This window comes from Coffea eugenioides, chromosome 1 (assembly GCF_003713205.1).
Source record: "Coffea eugenioides isolate CCC68of chromosome 1, Ceug_1.0, whole genome shotgun sequence".
In the NCBI taxonomy this organism is placed as follows: domain Eukaryota; kingdom Viridiplantae; phylum Streptophyta; class Magnoliopsida; order Gentianales; family Rubiaceae; genus Coffea; species Coffea eugenioides.
This window is the reverse complement of record NC_040035.1, coordinates 50,482,828-50,496,964: the sequence shown is the minus strand read 5'-3', so window position 1 is coordinate 50,496,964 and position 14,137 is coordinate 50,482,828. Positions and strand designations below refer to the sequence as shown.

General features: G+C 36.4%; 3 protein-coding genes across 3 annotated transcripts; 1 reads left to right on the top strand and 2 right to left on the bottom strand.

The window, feature by feature from the left end:
- Positions 1 to 1,157: 1,157 nt before the first annotated feature.
- LOC113774325 (GDSL esterase/lipase At2g30310-like) lies at positions 1,158 to 2,799 on the bottom strand. Its single transcript, XM_027318875.1, has 3 exons — positions 2,170 to 2,799; positions 1,620 to 1,875; positions 1,158 to 1,517 (listed from the first exon to the last, which is right to left on the bottom strand). The coding sequence occupies exons 1-3, from the start codon at positions 2,797 to 2,799 to the stop codon at positions 1,309 to 1,311; spliced, it is 1,095 nt and encodes a 364-aa protein (XP_027174676.1). The 3' UTR covers positions 1,158 to 1,308.
- Positions 2,800 to 3,541: 742 nt separating this feature from the next.
- On the bottom strand, positions 3,542 to 5,060 carry LOC113774316 (GDSL esterase/lipase At2g30220-like). The gene is made up of 3 exons (XM_027318869.1): positions 4,449 to 5,060; positions 3,990 to 4,245; positions 3,542 to 3,732 (listed from the first exon to the last, which is right to left on the bottom strand). The coding sequence occupies exons 1-3, from the start codon at positions 5,058 to 5,060 to the stop codon at positions 3,542 to 3,544; spliced, it is 1,059 nt and encodes a 352-aa protein (XP_027174670.1).
- A 5,882-nt stretch (positions 5,061 to 10,942) lies between these two features.
- LOC113778751 lies at positions 10,943 to 11,916 on the top strand. Its single transcript, XM_027324248.1, has one exon. The coding sequence runs from the start codon at positions 11,207 to 11,209 to the stop codon at positions 11,657 to 11,659; it is 453 nt and encodes a 150-aa protein (XP_027180049.1). The 5' UTR covers positions 10,943 to 11,206; the 3' UTR covers positions 11,660 to 11,916.
- The last annotated feature ends 2,221 nt before the right edge of the window (positions 11,917 to 14,137 follow it).

Here is a 14,137-nt window from a genome sequence, read left to right as displayed (position 1 = left end):
ATATCTTATTCTTTGGTAGGTGTCCTATATTATAAACCAGATGAGCTAGTATTTCAATTCCAAGCAAAATTTACTCTTTCGTAGTAAAATTTGAGATCAAGGTCCTCAAAGCTGTGTTTGTACAAATTTTAGGGTCCGTTTGTTTCGGGTGAAAATGTTTTCCAGGAAAATATTTTCCTAATTTCCCGTGTTTGGTTGCACAAAAGTTACTGAAAACATTTTTCTATGTAAAATATTTTCACTCATCTTATGAAAAACAACTTCCCTTCCAAACTTACTGAAGTTGTTTTCCGAAATGCATGCATCCCGCCTGTAGTATGTTTCAAACTTACTGAAAACATCTTGTAGTATGTTCTTTTTTTTTTTTAGTGCAAACAGGAGGATTCGAACCCAAGACCTCTTCCTTACACTCCCTCCCTCGTACCGCCCAACCCAACCCTCCCCCTAGTATATTCAAAATAAAAAAAAATCTCATCCTACTCATTCTATGCTAGTAATTAATTATGTATAATAGGGACATTCTTTTTTAGAGAAACTTTCAGCAGTGAAAGTGCAAGATATATGTCACAATAAGCATTGCATGTGATTGATATTTGACACTAAATAGCCAGCAATTTGTTTATTGCTTAAGGAGATATTTTTTATTCATATATACATTTCTCCAAGATTTTTTAAAGTTAAACAATGAGATAAATTTTCTTATTTTGCATGAGAAGAAGTATGTAGTTATAATGTGTAGAAAGTAAAGATAGAGATAAAAGTGAAAATATTTCAAAAGTTAAACAAACACCAGAAAAATGAAGTAAAAAAATATTTTTAATAAGCTAACCAAACACCTGAAAATGATGAAAGGGAAATGATTTTCATGAAAAATTACTTCCACGGAAAATATTTTCCCAAGGAAAACATTTTACTTCCAACCAAACAGACCCTTAGTTGGAGAAATTGAAGTATAGCGAGCTTGATCAGGTACCGTATTTTCTACGGAATGGGGCAGGAATAAAAAATAACAAGTTGAATGAAAAAGAAATTGTTATTCCTCATTGCATTATAGCAACATAAACAGTAGTATATTAATAAAGGCAAACACATTTGTATTCTTTGTGTACAATTTTAATTCCAGCGATGGCCCCTTGATTCTCATTTTGCAGGTAAGTCGTCGCAGTTGCCATCCAGCTTCGGGTCTGTAGATGTTGTTATTAGCCAATTCGATGATTATTTAAGTTCTAACAGCCACAACAGTATCAGCATTACTCTAAAGAGAAAGAAGGAACAGGAAAGTTGAAAGAAATGAGAATCAGATACAATTCAACAGCTGTCTTCTGTTTGCGATAACTTGGGAAGGAGTTCCTTCAGCAATTGCTCTGAAATGTAGCGGTAAGTTGATTCACTAGGATGAATGCTGTCCCAGAATATGTGCTGAGAATGGTTGGGACAAATTGGAGTGCCCACATTGCACAAAGGTCCTGCTTCCAGTATTCCAGTGCCACAGCACCCCCTCGTTGCTTCCACAAATCCTGAAAACCAGAACCACACAAGCTTGCTTATTATTAACCAAAAAGTGGGAAAAAAGAAAGGGCTGAACAAGAAACATTTCAAAAGATAATCAGAATTGTTACCATATTCTTGAGGATTTTTTATCATGTCCATTAGTTGAGCGTACGCGTCCGCATAAAGGATTTTGGTTGTTGGGAGAGTTTCCTGTACTCTGGGGAGCAGCTTTTGGAGCTTGTCATTATAAGTTTGAGAGTCCAAGTTTTCCTTATCGACACATCTTCTCAAAATGGAATGCTTCGCCGTCAACTGAATCGGCAGACATCCAATTGGGGGAAGCCCTGAAACAATAATTTTCCGGCATCCAAGATCGTATAGTTCCTGCCAAATTGAATATCACCCGGTAGGCATGTTTAAGGGCAAAATCCAGAATGAATGAGATTCATTTAAATTGTAAGGATTACGCTTATAAAAGACAGGGCGCTGGAGGGTAGTGCTTTAGTGAATTAATCCTCTAGACCACGACAAACGTCCATAAACATGCCATGATACGGCAACTTAAGCTACATGTTATTCTGATGTTTGCTTTTGGTACTGGACGAAAAGTTCAGAAATGATTAGAGAAGTTCAGATGAGACAGCAAAAAGTAAAGAGAGGGCTAGTTGTAATGAGAACCTTAATAAAGTCGTGCAATTTATTTTGCAGGAAATCTTGATAGCCGCTGACGCTGAATTCAAGCCTTCTGGTGGGTATGTCATAGAAGTTGAAGATAAAATCGTTGGTTCCTGCACTTACTATGACTAAGGCTCCACCAACTATTTTTTGAGCCTCTATTTCTCCCAGTATCTTGATCAGCCTCTCTATATATTCCTTAAGATATTCAATTTGCCTTGACATTGAGATCACCCCAGAAACAGCAGTTGTTAGCTCGTCAAACCCTGACCCTCCTGAAGCAAAGCTGACCCCTGTCAGCAATTCCCTGTCTGATATACTTGGCTGCAGGAAAGGAGGGACGGATTCCTTGAGGCCTAGCATGGAGGCCAACAAGTCTGGGACGAGTTTCCCGTTGGAAAACCTCCCAGTCGGAATCTGCCCTGGAAAGTCAATCCCATATGGTGGATGATTTCCTTTAAATGCTGTCAATATGTAGTTGTTATTCCCTGGATCGACAGTGGAATCTCCAAATATCAGAATGGCAGGGAATTTATGGGGAAAGGGTTTGCCATCGCTTGTAGTACTACTAGCAGTTGTGCTGCTGAGAAATTGTACCAGGCCTAGGATGAAAAGGAAAACGATGCTATTCATGTCTAGTTATTTATTGCCAATTGAAGTTTATCACGTCTTTGCGGTTTAACAAGCCAAACACTTATATGCAGACTTGGGGGCTTATGTATTACGTGAAATAGAAACATTGAGGTCAAAAAATACCCAAAAAATAAATGACTTAGGTGCGAGGTTATGATGATGTGTTAATGTGTAAAGAAGAAAAAATTAAACGGAAAGTAATTAATGTGAATACTTTGATTCAATTCTTAGGCTTAATTATTGGTAGCATGTGGCATGCTTCTGAGCTTAGGCTCTGAATGCTTGGGAACTCGGAAATTTGCAGTGCTGAGAAAGAAAAATACAAAGGCCACCTTCACTTCTACCCAACTCGGAAAGCGCCATATCATCCCTTCATTTGCAAGGGCTTTCGATTGCAGACAAGAATTGCTGCCTTAGTTACGTCTTAGTTACATGGTGCAAAGCCTAATGTGGTAAAGAAAGAAAATGGCAAACTCAAACAGTTCATTATATGCTGAAAAAGGGAAGTGTCAGATAAAATCCACAAAGTTTCAACTGACCATATTGCGAAAATGTTTTTTTTTTTTTTTTCGGCTCACCAACTACGGTGAAAATTGAAAGGGCAACACAGATCAGATTTATAACAATATCTAGGCCACTAATCTCAATATTTGGAGAAGCAGGCTCTAAAGTTGAATGGACGGAAAATATGAATCAAAGGGCGGACTGGAGATGGTTATTAATGCTTCATCCTGTTGATCGCTTACGCGAGTTGAGGCAGAGCATGCTGCAGTAAGAATTGGGCTATGTTCTTATAGGCCACTTCTGAAGGATTAGTTGAATCCCAGAACAGGAATTGGGCTGGATTTGGGCAAACTGGACTGAATTCTTTACACAGAAACGCTGCTTCCAGCAATCCGGTCCCGCAGCAACCTCTGTTAGTTATGGCCAATCCTGACACCAACCAAAATCACGATATTAAATTAGTGCCACAAAAAAACACAAAATTTTACTACCATCTTCTGATTACCTAGGCTATAAGTTTCCGGACTAACATTTGTCTATCCATTCCATAGGAAAAGGAAAAACAGTTTGAGAAGCGTAAGACAATGAAAAGTTTGAGTTCAATTTTGAGCTCCATTTTGGTTTGGAATGATTTTCTTTCTTTTCTTTTCTTTTTTCTGTCAAATATAATGGGTTTGAGTTAGTACCATATTTTGCAGGGTAGATGATCGAGTCAATTAACGGCGAGAATATGTCGGCATAGACAAGCTTAGCCCCTGGTAGAGTTGGTTCGATTTTAGCTAAGAGGGAAATGAGCTTCTGATTATAAGACTGGGCATCCCCGTTCTCGTCGTCCGCGCACGACAACTGAAACTTCAATTTTGTTGTTATTTGTATTGGGAAACAACCAACTGGAGGCAGCCCGGCTATCAAAAATTTTCGAACCCCCTGATCGTATAGCGTCTGCAATATTCACAAAATAAAGCATCAAAATCTATCACAGCATTCAAGATTCTTGTATACTCCTCCTTTCGCTCCTCTTAACATTTTTCATCTTTCATGTTTTTTCCGAAAAAAAAAAGCTCATTAAACTTTAGGCGTAGAGCGGTAGAGGTGGCCATATGATTAATTGACGAGTAATAGAGAGATGTACTATATTGACTGACCCTGATAAATTGTTGAATTTTGTGCTGCAGAAAATCTTGATATCCAGTGAGGTTGTAATGAATCTGTCTGGTAGGGGTGTCATAAAAGTTTATTAGAAAGTCAGAGGTTCCCGCCAGGAGCACCAACAGGGAGCCTCTAACTATATTTCTAGCAGCAACTTCTCCTACAGCCTGGTTCAGCCTCCCTATGTAATGCTCGAAGTGTTCGGCCTGTTTCGGAACAGGGATTACGTTAGTCAAGACGGTTGTCAGCTCATCGTACCCGGACCCCGCCGAGGCAAAGGAGACGCCTGTCCGGAGTTCTTGAGGCGACAAACTTGGATCCAGAAAAGGTGGAACGAACTCTTTGATCCCAAGTGCTGAAGCCAAAATATCTGGAATGAGTTTTCCATCAGAAAACCTTCCTGTTGCTACTCGACCGGGAAAGCATTGTCCATACGGGGCATGGTTGGCTTTTAGTAGCGTGACAAGGAAATTGTTATTGCCCGTATCCGCAAAAGAATCACCGAAAGCGTATATGGCGGTGAATCTTGGCTGGTTATGGCAGAGGCAGCTAGCAACAGTGCAAAGATGCACCAATATTGTGAAGAGTACGCGGGGGGATGGTGCCATATTTGAGTGAGCTTGTTTTCTTCGCGGGTTTAGCCACTTATGGAACGAATGCACGTATATATAAGTTGCGTGGGGGGAATCAAGATGAGAGTTCAATTGAACTCGGTGTAGTAGTAACTTGCATGAGACTATTAAGATGGCAGATTAAATGAGACATTTAGATGGGGATTTACGTTCTTTGATGAGAAAAAGAGAGAGAGAATTATATGTCTCTACTAGTTCAGTAAGTAAGACTACACTACACACATCTTCATTCAATTTATGTGAGTTTCGTCTCAGAAGAATAAATTTGGATGTGTTAATACTCTTGATAATTTGGAAGCAGTCACATTGAATGATGTTTTATTGTATTCTGATGCGTTTTTCATCAGAACACATAAGAATGAGAAGTAAAGGATCATATACAACAAGAAGTATATATATTTATGCGAAAACTCTCCCCCTTTTAAGTGCATTAGATACTAGGATACACATTGATGAAGGAGCCTCTCAATCTTTTTCTCTTTCTTAATAAAAGCTATTGCGGGAGAAAGAGGCTATTTTTGAAGTAAATTTAGCAATGCTTTTATTTTTTATTTTTTTATATCAAAATACGAATGCTAAATTTTATGTCAGTCAGGAGCAATATGCCTAGTAGTTAATTCAGAATCAATAAAAAAAAATTCATGTAGACATATAAATGCCTCATCTAACATGTTAAATGAAATCAAGTGAACCCTTATATGTTCACATGGAACTTATCTTCACGTGAAACTCTTTCATTGGTCAGGGAACAATTGCTCTAAACCGACATAAAAGTTTAAGCACATATGTATTACTATTCATGTTAAACAGGGCTAATAAAAAGTAAACAACCCATGATTAAGGTTTAGTTGATTGTCGTGGCCTGCGGGCCATGTTAAGAGGTCCAAATACACTTCAGGCATGGTGCAAGTCTGGACCTTGGAGACCAGACTAGCCCATATATCCCACTCTCACTGAAGTCCAAAGCTAGCAACGTACTATGAGCAAAGAAATTGTCCGTAGAAAACGTGGCTTTTAATTCTTTAGAGCTGGGCGATAGTAATGTCAATTTCCCCGAGAAAGCCCAATGATGGTGCACTGGATCACAGGAGCAGGCGGAAGAAAATTTCCATCTAGAGGCTCTTTTCAAGCCAGTTGGCGTCTTCTGTTACCTTCTGGTTCTGTCCATCATAAAAAGGCATTATTGATTTGGTTGATGGTGACTGCCTGGTGAGACAAGCTGTATAATACTACCACATCTATTTTTCATTCTAGCATTAACAATTACTGCAGTTTGATTCAAATCTTTTGACATATTTTTCAGAGATACGATCGTATCTGTATATGGATGAATGTAATATTAATCTGATACACCTTGGGTTATATTATTTCTTTTCATGAAGTAATTATTTTTTGATGTCCAGAAACATGAAGCACCATGTTCAGTATTGGGTTTTTTTTTTTTTTTTGGGCTGTGGGGGGGGGGGGGGGGTTTCAAACAAATACATGTTCTAACTTCAACCTATACAAATATATGTTTTTGGTTACCACCATGCAATACCATTGACTACAAGATTTACAAATCTCACCTACCAACGATTTTTTCATGGCTGAGATCCTTTTGTGGAATGTTTGCTTACCCTAATTCTTTGTGACGAAGAAATTTGAACAATTTTCTTTAAGCATAAATCTTATATATGCTGGCTGACAATATATGTATTATTACGATTGAATACATGACACATATGTAAAATAAAGTAAGGAAGTCGAGGTAGGAATTTGAAGTTTCATTCATCTGCAACCAAGCAAAATTGGGAAGGTGACCATACCATAAGACATTGATGTTCGTGGACGGTGTTTGGAAATTGCCACTATACCGGCCCCATCTACGAAATTATTGGGGGTATATCAATAAGTACGTGTGATGGATATGGAATTCCAAGAACAATAGGAATTTTGTTTGGTAAGGGTCAAGACGATTGCTGGACCCCTTTCGGCCTCCACCACCACGACCAACCGTGTTATATCATTTAGTACTATAGATACAAATCTGTATGAAACCATTAAGATTTTCGCTGAGGAGTTCACTGAATTTGCAAAAAGAGAATGAAAATAGGTGGGTTTCATTAATTTACGTTTTTGTGCTAGTACTTCTTTTGTCATTCGCTATATAAATTCACTGATTCATCATCTTGAAATCCGACAGAGCCAATTTTATGCTCGGAAATCAAACCGAGTTCATAACTTTGATTCATATTTTATGCTGATTTAATAACTGTGAAGTACTGGATACTAATTAAGCATGATAGTATAGCATGTACATTCGTAGTCGTAGTACTAGTACAAATATCAAGGACATGAACGATTTGGATCCGGCACGTTCACTGAACCAGTGCCTTTTGGACGTATTGAGTTTTAATACCACAAACCTCATAATCGTGCCAACATTAACGACAAAATAAACGCTAAGATGACGACAAAAGTCTAATCATGGAACTGGTGAAGTTGATTTTCGAGTTGGAGGGGAAATGCAGTACGTCTACTCTTACTCCTACTCCTACTATAATCTATACTATAGGGTGATCATCAGGGTCACGGAGATTGAACCACCATCGGATCATACGAGTGCAGAGCACCCATATGAATCTTAAACGAAATCACATTAAGTGACAACTTTTAAAGGAAGGCAAAATTTGAACCATTTACCTCCCACCCTATAATACATATAGTGGCCAACTCCACCAAAGGAAGTTGGTTGGCAACATAACATGTTAGCTGATGGTAAATAAATGAATATTTTGCAATCATTTGGTGTATGGTTTATTTAGTTTCAATCTTACATGAAGAATCTTTTACGTGCGTGCAACAGATCGACCTCGTGAGTTGAGTTCCTAGGACAGAACTTAAGTGTTTAACTTTAATGGTGTCAATTTTAGTTAAGTTAATTGGGACCTAAATTTGGCAAATACCCTTTTAGGTCTTTGAATGCTCGAAGTACAAAGCCTATATATAATATACGTGCAACGAAGCTTCATTTGCTTCCTCCATCTTTTTGTCTTCTTGTAGTTATTAGACATTCATTGATTGTAATCATTCAACCACACGAGCAGATTAACAAGATATGCAAAGATGGCTATAAAGTAGACTCATCATTAATGGGATCAGTTAATGGAATTTAAGGAAACAAAAATTTATGATAAGTGCATGCGGTTTACATATATATATATATACACATACATGCATACATATATGAGTGCATGCGATTTACGTATATTTGTATATGTATGTATGTATATATGTATATATGAGTGTAGTTTATTTAGCCACCTTTTAGTATTTTGCCCAATCAATTTCTTACACCATGTTACCGTTTGGAAAAAAAAAAAATTTCTTACACGATATTAACTATTCTTATACCCCGGTCAGCAAATGCTTAAAAGTGCTTATAAAGTAAGTAAGCAATAGTCGATTTTGCCTTGAAAATGCATAGTCACTTGTTTTACTAAATATTTAACACTTGGGAATTACTTGCGAGTGGAAAGAATCATAGTATATTAGAATAGAGTGTAGAAGGAGAAAAAAGGGTAAAGAAGAAGTCTTTTGTTTTACTTTCTTTTTGTTTTTAAAAGTTTCATCTATGCGGAGTCATGATGATGTAATACGTACTTTAGCCTGTTTAGACCTTTTGATCGGGCTGAGTTTAACCCTTTTTTAGCTCAGAAGCGAAGCCTGCAATTTGGCTCACAAGACACTTTGCCATTTCACGTTTTGGGTAAACGAACATAAATTTTGATAAAATAAAATGAAATGAAATGAAAACACTAATAAGAAAGTCAACGACATAAATGAAAGAGACAACGCTAAACTATGCAGAAGTAAATTGAAGAACTTGTTTGCTGACACTGACCAACAAAGAATCCTTAATTAGTAGTAGTTAGTTGCATGATCTTCTTCTTCGTGCATATATAGCGATTCTCGTGGTCATTGGATAGGAGAAAATACCATATGATTTCTAAACTATGGTAATCCTTCTGTTCCATTTTGATAATTTTATGTTTCTTTTCATTCGTCCCAATTTATAATTTAATTTTCAATTGAAGAGTGTAGTTAACTTTTAATTTTTCTAAATTATCGTTATTTAATATACTCTATTATCAGTAAGTATAACCTATCTTCTTTAATAATTGCTTTCATTCATACGTTGAATGATACAACTTTTCATAGTATTGCTTTTGTAATTAATGTAAATAGATAATGATTAGTCATACACCTCATATTATCTCTAAAGAGATTTTAGAGAAACAGGTGACTAGATTTATTTTTCAACAAAATTAACTAATTTTTCTTAAATTGCGTGAAAAAGTGCTATCAAAGTGGATGGATGGACGAAGAGATTAATATTTTACCAATAATTACTACTAGTGTACGTCGCATGCATCTAGGCACGATCCCCCTTGGAATGCTTCACGGCAAAAAAAATGTTAATTAAGCATAAGAAACACTCAATCTATTAATACTCGTTTACCCCGAGATCAAGACAGCTGGACTCTTTGGAATTTAGCAATCAAGATTTTGGAAACTTATTTCTCACCCGAGGTTTGCTTGTCTTCTGTCACAGACCTATAAAAAGCTTGAATGAATTGTACTATTGCATTTTAATAATAATATTGCCATGTTTTGCAATTAGAAATTCATGATCCCTACAAGAAAGGAGAAGCTTAAAGAAAGTCAAGAAGTTCTACTATTTGATGGTGGATTATATGGTGTTGTCAAAAAAATGAAAAAGGAAATGACTATTATAGATATGAAGAAGTAGGTGCCATCTAAAGTCTAAACTTGAAATCTAAATGACGCATGAGCTGTCCAATACATTATAATCAGCCTAGCCCTGAGATGAGTTTAGAGAAAAGAGGATAGATGATACTTTCATAGAGAAGAGAGAATAGATGATAGTTTCGTTAGGCGGTGGACATTTCATTAATTATGGATGGTGGTAATGGCTGAACTTGAGGTCCGTACCTAATCTCCTAATACGGGTCTAAACTATTATTTAATTAGCTTCGCTTCGTCTCTATAGCTACTGTCTTGCCTGTATTCTCGATCGCTCCTTATGCTACATGTTGCGGGACCCGCATACATACATATACATGTATGTATGTGTGTGTATATACAATGGACCTTCGTTAAAATATATTTCAGGTGTTATATTTTTGAAAATATAAGATTAATTATGAAAAGTAAATAAATATAAGAATGTGGATAGACAAGATTAAATAGGAAAGGCATATAAATGTAAAAGAGGATAATAATTGTTAATATATATATATTGTAAATTAGGTGAATATTAGGTATATTAAAGAGTGCTCTAAGAGCACCAGAAAGAAAAATCCATATATATATATATATATATATATATAAGAAGCAACAGTTATTTTTGCAGTAATTGGGTGCAACCCAAGCACCAAATAAGAGCAAATGAGCAATTACTTCAAGTGTTCAAGTTTCAAATTAGTATAGTTAATTAAGAAAGCATATAATTGGAGTGCAGATAATAAATATCGAATATCGATGTGTGTGTATTTAGATTGTAAGTTGAGTATAATTTAGATATGTTAACGAGTATCTATTTATTGGACACGCGTCAAAAATTTCTAAGATAATATGCTCATGTTTCAATTTTCCTATGCTATTCTAAAAAATATAGCATATTTTCTAAATGAAATGTGGAAAACAATGAAAAAATTAACATTCAAAAGAAAAAGAAATGCTTAACATTCCATAAGGCATGCACAAGGCACCAAGCTACCAAGCCCAAGCTTTAATTATACCAGCCAGTAGTACGTCCAACTGTACAAGATACTCCTGCACTCGGATTAATTAAGTCAAAACCTAGTCACAAGGAAGGGTATATTAATAGTAGTTAAACAAAGAGTTGAAAATAATCCCGGGGTCTTTGTGTCATTTTGATCGAAGCATGACAGTACATTACTAGTATAATGCATTTGTTTCAAAATGGTACGGACTAGCTTGTTCCTGTATATATAACCAAGTCTTCCCCATTTCAAATCCCATTGAAAACACCATAGATTCATCATAGGCAGAAGAAGAAAGAAGGGAAAGAAAGGGAGGTTGGATTGAAGAACATGGGAAACAGTCTAAGGTGCTGTTTGGCATGCGTTCTTCCGTGTGGAGCCTTAGACCTGATCCGTATAGTACACTTGAATGGGTACGTAGAAGAATTAACAGGCCCTCTGACGGCCGGAGAAGTCTTAAAGAATCACCCGAATCATGTCTTGAGTAAACCTTGCTCTCAAGGCATGGTTCGCCGGATTCTAATCCTCTCACCGGAGTCAGAGCTCAAAAGAGGCAGCATATATTTCTTGATACGCTCGTCCTCGCTGCCAGAGAAAAACAAAATCCGCAGTTTGCCTAAGAAGCCTTCCAAGAAGAGCAAGAGCGCCGCCACTATGACTGCGGCGGATTGCCATCAACATTTAACGGAAGTCTCGTCCGATAAAAAGTCCTCCCGCCGAGATCGCCGGAGAGGTAGAGTTGGAGTCTGGAGGCCCCATCTCGAGAGCATTTCTGAGGACTAAAGTCCTTTTTTTTTTTTTCCCTCCAATTGGGTTCAACCCATCTCTTTTTCCTCCCTTTAGATGGAGTGATTGATTTTGTGCATAATTTTCTTTTTCTTTTTCTTTTTCTTTATGGAAAGAAGAAAGGAGTAGTCTATTCCCGTCTGCATGTAATATAGCAGAACCGGAAACTTTTATGGCATAGTCGTCTGTTTGCCACAAGGGATACTACTACAAGATTTGGTCGACCTTACAAAGAAATTCCTTTTTGTTTTACAGTCAGCTGATCAAGTTGTAATTGATGACCTTCTTGTAAAGTTCTTAATTGAGGATAATTACCGGCATGGTTTTGCGATCTGTGTCCTCGAAACAATAATCAATGAATAGTTAATAAAATCTCGACCGTACGTATAGATTGATCTCGTAATTAATCTCCTTTTATTATTTTCTTCGAGTCAGTTTGAGCAGTACTCCTTTCATCGGTTAAGCAACAGTTAATTTCATTGTTTAGTCTTGAACACGGTAAATATATATGGTTGCTACATCCATTCATAACGAAGAAAGTGTTGTTTCTCTCTGACCACAAAAATCGCACAAATAGTTTAGTTATGGGTATCAATATTAGTTGTCATCTCTATTTGCAAAAAACATTTATGTTAATGATTGGGTTGGTTGTTAGTTTTGGGTGTAGGCTCGAGTTTTGACTTGGAATTCTGCTAATTAACAATTTTTATTCCAGAAATTAGTTACTACTAATAATTTTCTACAAGACGCATATGTATTATATAGGGCAATCGTGGAAGCAGAATTCACCAATCTAACAAGCAAGAAAATGCGATGCGATGGCAGTCACACTGTGATAACCAGCTGTGCTAACCTGTGCTGCTCCTCCATTGTTTATGATTACCCAAAAAGAACAAGAAAAATATATAATGCTCCTGCCTCCGGGCTGCAATTAGTAGTATATTCTATTATAATTCTCATGCAACAAGCCAGCCAGCTAGCTAACGTTTTAGTTCTCTAAACCAGCGTCATGACTGCTGCATAAATGATGAGCATACCTACGTTCTTTCCCCTTCAAATGCATGTGGCTTCTAAGTGATCATTTTCAGGAATCTGAGCTGTTGGATTTAGTAATTTAGGCCAGAACTTGCTCAATCTAGTGAATAGTTTCGTGGTTTTATTTGTCCAATCATATGGATGCACTGGATCAAATGGTTACTGTCCTCGATTAGAACCTCTTTATTTATTTATTTTTTTTTACAGTGGTAAATACTGAAGCAACTTAACAGCACTACAGATGGTTCTTGCATTCAAAACATGAGAGTTGAAGAGTTGTTTAATTATGAAATCATTTGACTTTTATTCGCCCAAGAAAGTTAGTCATGAACTTATTTTGCAACATACTCATCCACGAAAAAAACAAAAAAGCTGATGAACTCTAGTAAATGAATTGGTGCATTATTTATTAACCTGCAGGATCAGTAAATAGTAAAAGTTTTTCCACAACCATTTATTTGCTTATATAAAAAGTTCGCAAAACAACCCTGGCATCACACTATCACTCTCTAGATCTCTTCTGTTCGTAAAAAAAAAAAAAAAAAATTGTCCTAAATGGCATATATTTCTTGTATAATCTTTTATATTACGCTGCTGTAATTGCCTGTTCACTTGCAACCATATGTATAGTACGGATAAGTAAAGGTTTGATAAGCCATAATAAAACAAACGAAGCTAATGGCCGGGGCCGGGGTAGGGCGACAAGGGCTCAAACTATTAGTTTAATAGTAGCATTAAGAGGCTGGTTTTATGGCTTGGATCCAGAGTACTCAAAGACCGACCTATGCACGCAACACACAAAAACAAATGATGGGGCAAGCTGGCATTTCCCCTTTAACATATTTCCTATCCTACAGAGCTCACATGGATTCCATCTTGTCCCTCTCGCAACACGCCGTTTTCTCAACTAGCAAAATTAGTACTTTACTGTATGAAAATAGGAATAAATGGGACTAAACGAGATATTTTAAACTTTACGGGACCAATCATTTAGAACAAATTAATAAGAAGGGATTTTGCAAATGATAGTTGTTGAAGAAAATTAAAGCAAGCTATTTTAGTATTTAGTTTCCTAATTCTTTTTTGTGTCTTCTTTGTTTAGTTTCTATATTAGATTAGGAAATCTCAAGTCAGTTTTTAAGTAAGTTTTGATTTACAATTATATTTGTTTTATGAAGTTTTAGAGTCTATAAATACTATCAGTCTAGTAGATTATTATTCAAAAAGTTGAGTTGGATTTTGAAAAATAGATTTGAGAGAAAATCTTATAGTTAAGATTTGTGAGTTGTCATGAGCGAAAGGTTACGACTTAATATTTGTTATTGTTGGGTTTTGAGTTAAATAAATTATTGAATATTTCTTGTATGTTTGTTTTCCTCCTTTTCCCACATATTTTTATATGTGTTAAAACTGCTTTTACTATGTGTGCGCATTTTTTTT